This window comes from Pseudopodoces humilis, chromosome 4, assembly GCF_049639895.1.
Source record: "Pseudopodoces humilis isolate 2021_Gansu_Grassland_sample_001 chromosome 4, ASM4963989v1, whole genome shotgun sequence".
Taxonomy (NCBI): Eukaryota; Metazoa; Chordata; class Aves; order Passeriformes; family Paridae; genus Pseudopodoces; species Pseudopodoces humilis.
Genome location: NC_142203.1, coordinates 74,997,121 through 75,011,845, shown reverse-complemented (window position 1 = coordinate 75,011,845; position 14,725 = coordinate 74,997,121). Strand labels below are relative to the sequence as shown.

Genomic DNA, 14,725 nt, shown 5'->3' with positions numbered 1-14,725 from the left:
GGCTCTCATTAAAAATCAGGGCTGGTAGCACCCTCAAGCCCCATCTATCCCATCTTTGTATCCCAAATCATGATCAACACTCCCTCACATTTAAAACACTCAAGCAAATAATTTCTAACCTGCTTTTAAGGGCTTCCAGTGATTGAAATTCCTTAATTGCCAGGCTATGACCTCCAGTGCCTTGAACTGGCTTTCTTACACCATTCTTTGATGTCTACCCAGCCATGTTCTGATGTCTTCCAAGACTACAATTTCCCCTACCACAACAGGAGAACCAGATTATATTCTTGTTCTTTCCAGGTTCAAACACCATTCCCATGGCTTTTGTGTGGGTTTTACTCATAAGCAGTAGTTGTACCTGTAATCATACCTGCTCTACGGTGCCTGCTCCAAACTTCACATCAGCTACCTCTTGAGGTAATTTCTCTTGAGCCAGTTCAGCCCATGAATTTTCCACTTGCTTTTGCCCTTGTTTCCTACCCCAGAAGGAGATAAATATCCCCAAAACTAAGGCAACTCACCCTTTCCTCAGCTTGATTTAAACACCTGGAACTAAACTCCTTCTGCTGTATGAAAGAGGCTGGAGATTCCCATGGGTAGTGGCCCACTGGGCATCCCTCAATTCTTCCCCATTGAAGAAAAAAAACAGAGGACAGAGATCACACTTGTGGTATTTTATTGACACCAGTGTAATTTTGAATCTCTCTTCCTGCAGATCGGTGGAAAATCAACTTTTGCACTGAAGCAGCAGCTGTCATGGCCATAATCTCTTGCAACTCCAATTGCAGATTGTCAGTGAGAGCACCACTATTTGCCTGGATGCTTCCCAGGACGAACAGGCCCATGCTCAATGTCCTCAGGTGCTACCACTATTTCCAGATTTTGCTTTTTCCTGATCAACAGGAGATGTGCTGATTTTCAGCTTTGGTATCAAACACCTTCTAAGAGCTGGAGTGGGCAAAATGCTTCTGAAAGTGCGGAAGGCTGGTGTGGTGATGGCATGGAAGTAATAGAGCTCAGGGAACCCTCATGGAAGATGACTTTTGAGGTAGAATTGTTAAGGTCAATCTGACTTCAAAACCATCATGTCCTAGAATGGTTTTGCAAGATCTAGAAGGGTCTTACTGTGTGGTTTATTTTTGGTTTTTAAAATATGCCTGCGCTATCCACAGAGCTGCTTTACAAGTGTGTATCACAGAGGAAAAAATAACTTGTAAAGACAAGAGGAAGTGTGGAGGTTATTTAATGAAAAGTAGTGAAGTTTACAAGCACAAGGCCAACAGAGAGAAGAACACAGCAGGAAGCTGCCAAGGTAAAGTAAGAATTCTGAAATGCATTGCTATGTACAAGTAGGCAACAGAAGGAAAAACATGTTCCACACAGGTCACTTGAGGTGAACTGGGGCTTGCTGGGCTATGTCTTCTCAAAAGGCAGAGCCTGGACCTCCCTCGTGAACTCTTCTTCCAAGGCTTTCTACCGGGAGAGAAAACCAAGAGGAATCAGGGACCACGAGACAGTTTCCAGACAGTGCTGGTAAACAAAACACATCTGCAGTGACCAAACCCTGGGAGGCTGTCAGCAGTGATGGGTTAACCGCTGAGCTGGACGGATTTGTCACTGCAAAGGGCAGACAGCCACAGGGAAACCTCCAAATGAAGGGCTGGGCAAGCTCACCTGCCTTTACTCTGTGCCCCAATGTGATTTTGGACACTTCCCAGCTCACAGGTCCTCCCCAAAGGTGAGTATTCTGATCTCAGAACAGCCTCAGGCTGGGAAGGGGAGCTTACACTCCTGAATCAAAAATAAGTTGCGTACCAACTCCGGCAGTCTCACCTGAAAATGTGCAAAACACTCTCACCTCCCTGTGATTTTTGATCACAGGTTTAAAGCTTACCACCTGTGCTTTATGAGCAAGCAGGCACTAGCCCAAAGGAATGAAAACATGTTTTATGGGGCTCAAATATGGCCCAGCTCACTCAGGAAAGCTATGTATGAACTTCCCAAACAGCTTTATGGTGTTTGGCTCAACAGCTACATGGCAGATTACACAAGCATGGAGGAAATGGGCACTTTGTTTTACAGGGGAAGGTCCCCATTGCAGTCTACAAGGCAGCTAAAATTGGCTGTTGACTAAAATATGGTCCCTGGAACCCTCTCAGAGTTCAGGAAGAGCAAGGGAGCTTTTGAGACCTACACTGAGTGAATAAACATTCCACTGGGCAAAATTAATGGTGATATAGCTACCTAATCCACACTGGTATCATTGTGCCCTACTGCTTTTGCAGCTCAGACATCACTCCACCAGCTCCCCTGATCAGTATCTACAACTTCTGCCTCACCAAATTTCCCTATGAGAACATTAAGACTACAGTCTAAGGTGGGTAAATCCATAATCAATAAATACATGTAGCTCCTGAAAAGATAAAAAAACTCTTACAAGTTCTTTTCTTGCTTCTTCGACCTTCACTCGTGCCAGGGGAATGCTCTAATGAGAGAAAACGGCATAAAAATCAGTTTTTCACCAGGAAACAAGAGTCCCTGAACCTTTATAAGAGTCTAATGATGAGCCTCAGGTGAATTAATGGACAATTAATGAAGTTTTATCTACACACTTCACATGCAGAAGGTTGCAGAAGATTTAACTGCCATTAAAAGCCTAGTATTGGTTTGGTTTGGGCAATCACGTATTTTTCAAAATGCTGCAGGAGGGAACCGGAGAACCTACTCCCATTTGAACTTCCTGTTCCACTTGAGGGAAGGAAGAAGCTGCCTCTTGGAGGAAGATGGATTAAACAGAGCAGCAGTCCCACCTTTCTACCCACAGCCTCTTTTTTTTTTTTTCTAGGAACAAGACATTGGTGTTTGTATGAGGGAGATAAGAAACTTGCATTTTCATAGAGCTGAATACCCAGCACCCTCAAGAGAAACCAGAGAAAATGATGGAACAGACAGTTTAGGGGACAAAACCTACATTTGGCTATTTCTTCAGGATCCTTAAAATCCTGTTCAGAGCTCCAAACTCTGCACCACATGCTGTGTCCACCATACTGACAGCCCAATGACAGTTACAGCTAAAGTACTGGTAAACCTCAAAAAGTTGGTTAGACTAGGGGATGCCTTTTCATCCATATTTCTTTCTCCAATTTCTAGATAATTCACCTGAATACTAATTTACCCAGCAAAATCTGTCTACTTTGTTAGAAAAAAGTTTGCCTGACACAGAAACTTAATTTCTTAGCTTTGATTAATAAATAGAGATTAAGTCTTTGGTTTGCATCATTAACAGACCTGTAGGACATCTATCTGTTCACCAAAACCATCACAACTATATCCTTTACATTCTGAAGTCCACTAAAATTAACCTGATGGCAAATACAATATAACAGTGGAATAAATAGTTACAAGAGGTAAATCATGGTAGGATGCCACTTCATTCTTCAATGGCTCAATTTCTTTCTCCAGTGCAGCCAGTTCCTGCAGAGAGAGCAAAGCAGACCGTATTATAGGGAATTATTTGTAGAACTGATGGAAATGAATGAGATAGATCCACAGTTATCTACAGCATTTCAGAATTTGAGAGCTTTCATCCTGTATAAAACACATGGAAGACTGAAGTTTTGCACATACAGCAGTGAAAAGACTCTCCCTTATGCTTATCAAGGTGAAGCATTTTCTCTCTGGGGCTGCAAATTGAGTACCTTCCACAATTCTGAACTCTTTTCAAATAATGCAAGTTAAATAAAAAAGATTAAGTCATTTGTGCTGTCCATTTCACTGATGTCTTGGCAAAGCAGTTCTATAAATGTCAGACTCAAATCTTACCTTATGCTTGGGCTCTAGAAGATGACAAGCTTAAAAAATTTGCCTGTGGCGTTTTGGATGCAAAATTCCAACAAAAATTAGTTCTGGTCAGTACCCTCCTGTAACACTGGGCAATGTGAGCACTGCCACCCAGTGCAGATTGGTGAGAACCACAACAGAGAAATCAAGAAAACTATTTTCACTGTTCCACTTGGAAACATAGAGGAAAAGATAGCTAAAGTAATGAGGAGAAGACTGAATTCCCACTACATTAATAGCAAAAATGAAGATGTGTTGAATGCATAGCACAAAGCTGTAAAATCTGTAGTTACTAACTCAAGAAATGTGCTTTTTCTTTAACATGTGTTCCACTAGGCCTACCATACAGTTGAAAAATGTTACATTTAAAGACACAACAAAAAAATTAGCACTCAGTGGTTCAGAATTTGGGTTTCATTTGTCCTTATCCCCTTGTTTTGAAGTGTTTTGAAGAGATTTATTTCACACAAAATAAAAAGACTCACATGTGTCATTCTATCAAGAAACTGTAATACACAAGTAGCCATTGAATGGGATATAGTCCACAGAATATCCACTGTGTTTATAACACAGACCAGAAATAAAGGGTGCAGATCTGTTTTCAGTGGCAGGGCGTTTATTCTGTGGAAATTCTCCAGTAGAATGTCTACTCTCTAGGAGAATGTACACTCTCTAGGAGACACAAACCCACCCAAAAGAGCCCAGTTCGTCTACAGGTTCAATCCATCCACAGGATTTGTATTTGTGCTTCCTTTGGCCATTAAGATTTGTTCAAGCAACCAAAAAGCAAGCTACAACTCCTGAAAGCACCCAACAAGCAAGCCTGGCCTGTCCCACTGTAAAAACATCCCTCTTGTACCCAAAAACCTACCTCAGACGATTTCATGAGTGCCTCATGTGTCAGGGATTGGTCCATCCCCATGGCAACAAGCTTTTCCTGTGAAGAGGAAAGGTCACAAAGTGCAACAAGAAGGAGAAAGATTTCACCATTTCCTTCTGTTTTTATCTAAACAGGCAGAGAAGAATGCAAGGTGTCCACAGCAGAAATGTGTGGCAATTTGAGCCACAACTATAGCTGGTGTATAAAATGAGGTGCTGCTAAAATTTGTATTAAGAATAACAAGTCTTTCCAGAAGAGTAGTGGGAGAAGGGCATATGGCAAGGCTGAAGAAAGGCTTCTCAGGAAAATGTCAACTGTAATACAACACTTTTAATTTCGTATTTGTCAAGGTATCAGACAGCATCCAAGCATTAAATGAGGCATTCACATGTCCTTCATCATTTAGGGAAGGTGAAGGAGCAGGCAGTACAACTTCTGCTTTCTGCATTTGGTCATCCTTTCTTTTCAAAAAATGGGTCATATTCATTATTTTGAGACACAATTTACCACAATGAATCAGCTGCTCTCTGTGTTCTCTTGTAGGACAGTAGCTCACAAGAACCACCAAGTAATCCCAGCTAACAGCTAATCCCATTCTCAGGGAATGAGGAGAGAGCACTGTACTGATCACAGGATATGCTGATAAGAGATCAGCAGGGACAACTGAACACTGGACTATATTTACACATGTTGCCCTGTTAGTCCAAGAGTCCCCAGTCCTGGAGTTTAGGAAGCTTATGGAATGCCTCTATAACTACAAATTTGGGCTCAACAAACCACGGCTGTATCATCTCATTGCAGTGTTTTGTAGGAAAATTTCTTCCACCTACCTCAGCATCACTGATCCTTATTTTTAGATCCACAGATTTATTTTCCAGGAACTTCAAGTCCTTTAATTGAATCTCAGCTTCAGCCTTTTCTGCTTCTTGAGATTCCTTTAATTTTTCAATATCCCTTAAAAAAATACAAAAAGAAAAAACTGTTACATTCAAAGATATATCAGTATACAAATACTGTTACTTACCTACGCTCAAGCTAAACCCTGCAATACAACCAACACAAGAATGAAAAAAATGGAGAAAACCTCATCTTTCTCTGTGAGATTTTCCAGTAGAATCATATACAGCTGTTACTTTCAGAACCCCACAGACCAGGGAAAAGAGTGGGAAAAGGGAAAGCCATTAAGCCTAAAAGCAAAGGGTAATAGTATTGTGCATAATTCTCTGACTCACTTAGAGACCTGTTACATGAGCTAAACCTCAGATCAAGGGGAGGCAAACCTGCACAAAGCACATGGGAATCTCTTCTACAAGCCAAACTACCACTTTAAAAGAACAAAAAAACACCCCACAAATAATTAGACTGGAAGGGAGATGTGGACAGCATCTGGGCCAACCTCTGCTCAAAGCTGCGGTTGATCTTGCTGGCAAAGCACTTCAGATTATATCCTTCAGGGAATGGACTTGACACTGTTGTTTTTTTTTAGAGTTATTACTATTATTACTATTATCTTCTACACAGTGGTTAAGGGAACTTCTTAACTGGGAATGGTTTTTGTTTTGCCTCCCTCAGTCTGACTACAGAGCCCGTGATAAATGTGCTGAGCAAATCAGATTTGTCTTCAGCCTCAGACAAAAGCAACTGGTGGAAGGTGCAAACTTGTATCTGAAAACTGCTTGTAGATCAATTTTGCTTTAAAATAATGAGGTTTGGTGCTTTCCCAGATCTCTTTTGATTACTGAAAGTATCCATAACACATGGGTTTTGATAGATACTTCCAAATACTTTGAACTGGAGATGTGTCAAACCCCCAAAAATTCAGTTACCCTTGCTAGTTATCACAACCGATGTTGCCCAAGACTGGTATTACTTTAATCTTTCCCTCTTCCTCATCCGTTACTCACTCCTCTAACTTCTTTTCCATCATCAGTGCTGAAGTTAGCTTTTTTGTGAGGGTGTGCAATTCCAGTTCCAGTTCTTCGTTTTCTGATTTTGTTTCATACAATTCTGAGGTCATGTTATTGATGGCACTGTAGAAGCTGGTGAAGAGAGAATCAGTGTGAATGCTTAGGAGTAGGCTTTTCTGAAAGTCACAGTTATTGTTATTCTTCTCTGCACACTACATGAATGACTTCATTTCCTCCTGATGTTATGGAAGGAGTAAATTAAAGACATTAATGGAATTTGATTTCTGTAACTAACACAGATTTCCACATGGAAGGGAAAACAGCCCAGCAACCTGAGTAAGTGAACAACAACTGGCACTGTGACGAATAAAACCCCTGGGTTTGAAACCACCATGTGCTCCACTCCCAGCTTGCTTCACTGCCCCTGAGAGAAACTGTATTCAGACCCTGAAGATACATGGTCACAAGATGTGCCCAGCAGCATCTGAGTCCCTTCCTCTTCCCAAGTGTCCCAAAGTTCTTACCCCTCCAGATCAGGAAGAGAGCTGTAAGAATCAAGATCCTAAATATCGCGTAAAAATTGGATTCCAAGGCAGATTTTGCCCCTTCTTTGCTGCAAGTGCTGCAGTGTCATGGGCCAAAGCCATGCTAGGGAGAGAGGTCCAAGGAGACCAGACTAACAGATGCCATTTCTCCATGGCAGAGGGAATCTCCTCACATGAACTGAGGCCACATGAGACAGACAAGCATGACAAGCTGAGAACGGAAGACCAGTCACAGTTCCCCAGTCTCTGCTTAAGCAGTATGAACACTGCTTGGGGTACCTGGCACAACAGTCCAAATGGTAGCAGCCTGCAGCCACTGACCACAAAAGCATGAAAAATAAAGGAGAGATTTAACTCCATCCCAGCCCTTCTCAGGCTTCAGAGTATTCCTGTGCTGGGATAACCTAGAGCTAGCATGTGGGAATACAGCTAGAAAACAGGACTCAAAGTACTACTGAACTCATTACAGAAGTGGATGTGCTAGCTTCAATGGACCACAAGCCCTGGCAAGCTAAGGCAGAACCCTGAATGAGGAGGAGATAACAGTGTGCTTGGTATGCTTTGCTTGAGACAAATCATGCAGGACTGTTCATGTCTGTGCAGGGCTATGGCTTAGCAATGTTACTAAGAAACATGATTGTTTCTAATTTTAGCTATAGCGGAAAAGGCATAAATACTGAGCTTTTGGAATCAATAAGTGGCTTCATTGATACAAATCATGGAGACTCTCTCTCATCAATCGCCTGACACCAGCACATTGTGTTCAGTTCCCATGCACCCCAAAACTGCCCAAGGGGTGAAAAATAAGCCTGACAAATAATATTCCTAGTGTCAAGTTTGAAGCTGCTGATGTGAAAAAACAAAGGAAAACAGCACAGACCATTACCATGAATGCAGAGTGTGAAGCATTACCTGGTAAGAGACGTGTCCTCCACTTTGAGTTCCACTGCACTTTCTACCAGATCAGTGAGGTCTGTGATGGCTTCTAGGGACAGACTGCCTTCAGAGAGACCCAAGCTTTCTCCAAGAATATCCTGCCAGTACTTAGCTGGAAAATATACACAACCCAAAGTATTGATTTTTTTAAATATTACTTTTCTTTTATGGAACTCTCCAAAGCTAGAACCCAATCCCACACCAGGAACTTGGCTACCTACCTGTTGTTGAGGGAAAAAGACACTTTAAAAAAAGGCTTTAATATGCCCAACTGTTGCCACATATACATTTGTCAAACAAATTCAGCGTATAATGGGAGAAAGCACTACTCCACTCCCTCCCTGACCAGCCTGTCTGACATCAGACAAACAAGCTCATCACTGTGCTACAGCAATGAGCACATGCTGGTCATCTCCCCACAAAGCTCAGCCTGAGCCTTGTTCATGGCAGACTGTCCTGGGGTGGCTTTATGATGCTTGTGCCCCCAGTTGCCTGGTTTATGTTACATTTTAAGTTCTGCACCTTTAAGACTGGCTCTGAGAGTGAAGTGGGAGAAGAAGGGCATAATTTGTGTTGAGGAAAAACATCACTCCCCCGTATCCTGCTCCTGGACTGCAGTGTCTGCAGCATGGACAGACAGTGGGACAGAGCTTCTCTTTTATTGTTAGTTAGTTTTTAGCTAGCTGAGGCAGAAGAGTTCCCTGTTTTTTCCACTTCTCTCCAAGGAAATCTCTTTTTCCCGAACCAGCTGGGGGAGGGACCATTTGAATTTTGCTTTTCTGGGGGAACCCCATTTGGAGGTTTTCTCCAAGACACAGACCCAGGAAGTCTGTCTCCCTCTTTTTTTGTTTGGTGGCAAGGCACTTGAAGGAACAAAAAACAAACACGTTTTCTTACAAAAAACACCTTCATGTGTACTATGCCAGCCTTTACAAAGAAAAGCAAAATTCCTTCCTGAGAAAAGCCTGGGAAGGGACAGTCCTTTATTATGTATGCTAAAAACATACTATGGTCTCCTGAATCACTCACTTGCTCAAAAAAAATCCAAACAAAACATAAAATAGTCACTCTAGGCAGCTTCAGCACAACTTAATCACCTTGATGTTGTTTCAGGTTCCTCCAGGGAGCCTCCCCCTTAACAGTGGCTTAACACCAGCTCAGATTCCTGAATGAGCTGCAGAGACAATTCCCTCTCTATCCAGGCAATATTTCCATCCTGTGCTATCCAGTCCAGCTGACTAGGATGTTTTAGCAATTAACCTGTTTGTCCACATTTATGACCGACTTAAGATGGTTTAAAAAATTGTCCTTGACCAATCTCATGTCACAGTAAATTTAGCTGAAAGGAAGGTGTGTGATGCATTATAGTAAAAAGCGCATCAGAAAAAAAAGCTGAGTCTGTTTCAATTACATATTATTTTATATATTCCTAAGTTTTTAACAAATACAATCTTCAGGATCAGTCAGAAAAGCCTAGCTCTGATGGAACTGAGAGATGAAGCTTCAAACTCACCTTCTTCTTCGTATTTGGCAGCCCGGTCCTTCATGTCCTCTATCAGCAATGTAACATCCTTGTCTCTCTCTTCATTGCACTCCATAACTTCATGCAAAATATCCACCGTCCTTTCATTCACCTCATACTCTGGAATAGGCATATCCCCATATATTTCCTTTAGCCATAAGGTAACCTGCCAGAGAAGGGAGATGAAAGACAATCATGTGAAATGACAGGAAATAGCTGATAGATGCAAAAAATGTAAACAAATGCAAACTCTGCATTTTTGAAGGGTACCTCCTACATCAATCCAGGAGGCATGGGTGGGAAAAGGGAAGAAAAATTCCTTTCCCTCTTCTTTAAACATATTCTGTGGTCCAGAAGACTACATTGTATCTCTTTTAGTCTCCCTCATTTCTTTGTACACCTGCTTATCTCCATGTGATAAAACTGTTTATTTTTATTCACATAACCTGTTGGTTACAGACACAGCAATAACCCAAGAGATGTTAAATGGGTGTTTGGAAAACTGGTGAACGCTGTGTTAAAGCGTGTGAGATAAAAATGTCCAAGCCATCACTGGGAACAGTCTCTGCAGGAGAGTGGGAGAGAGTCACCACAATGTGCAGGCACAAACCTTGCAAAGTAGTTTCATCGAAAACAAGGTCAGAAATAAGAGATCAACACAGTGCTCTCACGTAGGGCTGTGATTCTCGAATGATAGAATTGTTTGGGCTGGAAAAGCCCTCCAGGATCAAGTCCAACCATTCCCCAGCACTGCCCAGGCCACCACTGACCCATGTCCCCAGGTGCCACACTCATACAGCTTTTAAATCCCTCCAGGGATGGGGACTGCACCACTGCCCTGGGCAGCTGTGCCAGGGCTAGGCAGCCCTCTGAGCGAAGAAATTTTTCCCTAATATCAAACCTAATTAGAATAGAAAGGTTAGATTGTGACCAATAATAAATTAAAAACATGGAAGTGTTAAGACCATAAACTCTAACATAAACCTGCCTAATAAACCTGACAGAGAATGGAAGCAGCCGTATAATTTTAAAAGTTTGTGTTTTTTTTTTTTCCTAGCATCTCTTTCCTCATCCCGCTGCCGTACCCGCTCCTCAGCGACCTACACAAGCAGCAACGGAGAAAACCACCGCACGCTCCGGCGCAAACAGCACGAACGATATGTGTGTGTGTGTGTGTGTGTGCGTAGGGAAACTGTGATGAGAGAAAGCGAGCCCCGCCGGCCCCCGTTACCCGTATGAGCTTCTCCTCAAAGGGATCGCGGGCTTCCTCCGGCGCCGCCGCTGCCGCCATGCCGCCCGGAGCCTGACGGGAGCGGGCGCCTGAGGGGCGGGCCGGCGGGCGTGGGGTACAACGGAGGTGGGAAAAGTAGTCCTGAGAAAGCGTTTAAGGGTGAATCGGGATTCTGAACAGTCTGAATCGAGTCGTCTCTTAGTTAAGGGAATATGTTAAGAAACTCCAAGCGAACCCAAACAACAGCAAAAAGAAACATAAGAGATGCAAGAGGAAGACAGCGATAAGTACGGCAGAAAGTCGTCTGGTGGTGCTGGTGCCAGTAGCTGGACAGGAGCCCAGGGGTGGCCAGGTGGGCGAGAGGCCAGTGGCCCCTGGGCTGTGCCAGCCAGGTGTGACACAGCCCCAGGGCAGGGCCCGTCCCCTGTGCCGGCGCTGCTGAGGCACCTCCAGTGCTGGGACAGCTCTGGGCCCCTCAGCACAGGAGAGACACCGAGGGGCTGGAGCGTGTCCAGGGCAGGGAACGGAGCTGGGGAAGGGGCTGGAGCCCCAGGAGCGGCTGAGGGAGCTAGGAAAGTGGCTCAGCCTGGAGCAAAGGAGGCTCAGGGGGCCCCTGTGGCTCTGCACAAATCCCTGGCAGGAGGGGACAGCCGGGGGGGTCGGGCTGTGCTGCCAGGGAACAGGGACAGGAGGAGAGGGAACGGCCTCAGCCTGGGCCAGGGCACGTTTAGATCAGGTATTCAGAAAATTGTTTTCACGGAAAGGGGTGTCAAGCCCTGGCCCGGGGGAGTGGTGGTTTGGTTTTTTTTTCCAGGCACTTTTACAGAAATTTAAGTGATTTCCGAAATAATCAGCATGGGAAGAACTGCTGAAGAATCACATTTGGTACAACACATGCCAAAATAGCTGAGGATTTTTCAATTAACCTTTTAAATTCCCAGAAGGGGAATCCACTGGAATCTGTGGCTTTACTGACCTCTCTGGATTACCAGAGGGACCGATCACACTGTGCCTGAGTTTCAGCACTTTCTCACTGCCTGACCAAGTCCTGTCTCACATATGGGACATAAAATCACCCCCAGCTTCAAACTGAGGTGGATTCTGCCCCTGTGCCCCTGTGCTCAGGTGAGACCCCACCTGCAGAGCTGCCCCAGCCCTGGGCAACAACAGCACAAGGACGTGGAGCTGCTGGAGCCAGCCCAGAGGAGGCCACGCAGCTGCTGCCAGGGCTGGAGCCCCTCTGCTCTGGAGCCAGCCTGGGAGAGCTGGGGCTGCTCCCCTGCACAAGAGAAGGCTCCAGGGAGAGCTGAGAGCCCCTGGCAGGGCCTAAAGGGGCTCCAGGAGAGCTGCCCAGGGACTGGGGACAAGGCCTGCAGGGACAGCACACAGGCAATGGCTTCCCAGTGCCAGAGGGCAGGCCCAGCTGGGATATTGGGAAGGAATTCCTGGCTGTTCTGGCCCAGGTTGGACATAGCTTGGTGTGGTGTCCAACCCTTTAGGGGAATGGAGCATCCAAGATTTATTGTGGTCAAAAGGAACAACCAAAGTCAGAGACCACCCAAAAGTTTCACAAGTTAAATTACACACTTGATATGGAAATTAATGTTAATCTTTGACCTCCTCATATATGCTCATGGCAGTGGGTTTTGGATAAAGGGCTAGGATGACAGGGAAGGAAGCAGGATTAAAGAGGGGGAGAGAGGAAGAAAGTGGTCACCAGGCTTGGCTCAAGTATTGATCCAGCTGGTGCAGTGTCTAGGGTCCTGGGGTGCCTGTGCATATGGTCTTGGTGGGGAAACCTTTTATAGATGAGTTTCCTTGCCCTGGAGGTAACTTTCTCACATTCTATGCAAATTTATCATCTGCAGTTCATTCTTCTAGACCCTTCTGGAAATGGGTTGGAGGGCTTCAGGGGTGTCTGGTAGTCTTGATTTCCTGTACAGTCCTAGACTGCTTCTTGGCTTTATTCCTGGGCTGTGTTTGAGCCCAGGAACTAGAATGTTTGTCCCAGAAAAATGCTGCCTTGTGTCTGAATGGTGCCTTCTCCAATCACATTCTCTTCCTATTCACAGCTATGTTTTTACCAACAAACCTTGATGGTTGTTACCAACAATCCTTGGTTGGCTCCAGTTATCCAGCTATTGGTGTTTGAGGCACACAACCTCTTCTTTTATACTTGGGGCAACCAGATTTAATCCATTAAACAGATAGCAGCTAACAAGCAAGCTCTGAGTGATGTCCATGTGTTAAGAGAAAACAAACTGCTGGTGGAATTGCCTTGTCAAGGTTTAGGGCTTGATATGCTTCAATGATCTCAGACCTTGGGGGAGGTTAACAAAGCCTGGGAAGGAAGGATGTACCACTGATAGCGGGCACAGAGAATGCAGTTTACAAGCCACAGGGACATCTACTTGAACTTCGAAGATGAGGAAGAAACTAAAAAAGTGAACGCAGCATCCATGCTGAAATCAGCTCTAACTAGGTAAACAGTAATTCTGGCAGGGGGAATCTGCAACAACTGATCCAAGAAACCCCCTAACCCAAGAGAAGAGAAAGACTGGGCATGAGAAACAACAGAATCATTAACCAATAGAATACTAATAAATAAGAGAACTATGTAACACCTAGCCAGTGATTGCTAGTTCCTTTGTATGCTAAAATATATAAATGGTGAAGTGTTTTGATAATTCTGGAATAACACTGAGCACCCAGGCTTGCAAAACCCTGCATTAAATAATCAATGTCTCTTTTGTGTGTCTAATTATTGGCTTATTGCACAACAGGTAAGGAATCAAATTTTTGCAGACAGCATTGCCACTGACCCATCCCTTTCCCTACCCATGATAGCGAGCCCCCCCAGATTTGCAACCTCCAAGATTAAATCAGTAGCTGTAGCAGGACAACTATGATTAAGCAGCTGCATATTGTGAGTATTGTATGCTTGGCTGACATTTTTAAGGAAATTGAGATGATTCCAGGAGACATAGTCTGTTTGGATGAGAGCCACAAGGACTGAAGTCAGCAGGGCTGCACAGTATCTTGGAGAAGAGTAATTCTGGCAGTGGAAGATTGTGGCCAGCATCTCATTGACCACCAACTCAAAACAGATTAAATAAAAGGAGAAGCGAGAGATCTAACTACCAAAGAAGAGCCTGAGTGGCAATTAATTGAAGTTGTAGTTAATAGAACGGTACTAAGTAACAGAGAAGTTATGCAATTTGTAACCAGTGAATGCTGACGCCTTCGGATGTTGAAATGTATAAAGAGTAACGTTTGGATGATGGGTATCCTAGACACCGAGCCAGCTGCTCTGTGGTAACTAGAAAAAGAGATAGAAATTCCAGGCCTCGGTGTGTGAAATGGTGCTGCACACCGAGGAATGAGCCCGCGGGGTAATAACACTGCTGTCCCTGAGTCTGTCCCTGTCTCTGCCCGTCCTTATCCCCGTCCTCTTCCGTGCCCCAGTCCCTACCTTTGTCCCTGTTCCTTCCCGTGCTCCTGCTGTTGTCCCTACCCACGTCCCCGTCCCTCTTCCTTTTCATGCCCTTGTACGTGTCCCTGTTCCTTTCCTGTCCTTGTCCCTGTCCCTGCCTCAGTTCCGGTCCGTATATTCCTTCCCGTGTCCCGTCTCCGGTCCTCCCTCACTCCCCGCCCCTTCCGCCCGCTCAGGGCTATTTCAAGGGTACCTCCCTCCGCGGGCTTTTTTTCTAAAAAGCTATTTTAGGAATTTTGTAATGATTTGTATTATTTTTATTGCATATTCTACATATTTGTGCGTAGACAGATGGATGGATAGATACACACACACACATACAAATCAGGGGCACGGGAAGCAGCTCCTGCGGGCCCCACCCCCTGGGCGCG

At 44.5% G+C, this 14,725-nt stretch overlaps 1 protein-coding gene across 2 annotated transcripts; it reads right to left on the bottom strand.

The window, feature by feature from the left end:
- Positions 1-1,226: 1,226 nt before the first annotated feature.
- HAUS1 (HAUS augmin like complex subunit 1) lies at positions 1,227-14,425 on the bottom strand. Of its 2 annotated transcripts, none has more exons than XM_014257036.2 (9): positions 14,334-14,425; positions 9,622-9,796; positions 8,085-8,220; positions 6,625-6,759; positions 5,551-5,674; positions 4,712-4,777; positions 3,403-3,474; positions 2,438-2,485; positions 1,227-1,473 (listed from the first exon to the last, which is right to left on the bottom strand). In XM_014257036.2, the coding sequence occupies exons 2-9, from the start codon at positions 9,761-9,763 to the stop codon at positions 1,414-1,416; spliced, it is 783 nt and encodes a 260-aa protein (XP_014112511.1). In that variant the 5' UTR covers positions 9,764-9,796; positions 14,334-14,425; the 3' UTR covers positions 1,227-1,413. The 2 variants fall into 2 exon arrangements, with proteins under 2 accessions (XP_014112511.1, XP_005528159.2); XM_005528102.3 differs by lacking the exon at positions 14,334-14,425 and adding an exon at positions 10,862-10,953.
- Between the last annotated feature and the right edge of the window lie 300 nt (positions 14,426-14,725).

Bases quoted from the DNA above. Each gene is read 5' to 3' on its own strand.
- HAUS1 (XM_005528102.3), bottom strand. From the start codon at position 10,921: ATGGCGGCAGCGGCGGCGCCGGAGGAAGCCCGCGATCCCTTTGAGGAG. The intron at 4,778-5,550 runs GTAGGTGGAAGA...TCCTCTTCACAG, and splicing joins TAAGGATCAGTGATGCTGAG to GAAAAGCTTGTTGCCATGGG. The intron at 3,475-4,711 runs GTAGGTTTTTGG...CTCTCTCTGCAG, and splicing joins CACTCATGAAATCGTCTGAG to GAACTGGCTGCACTGGAGAA.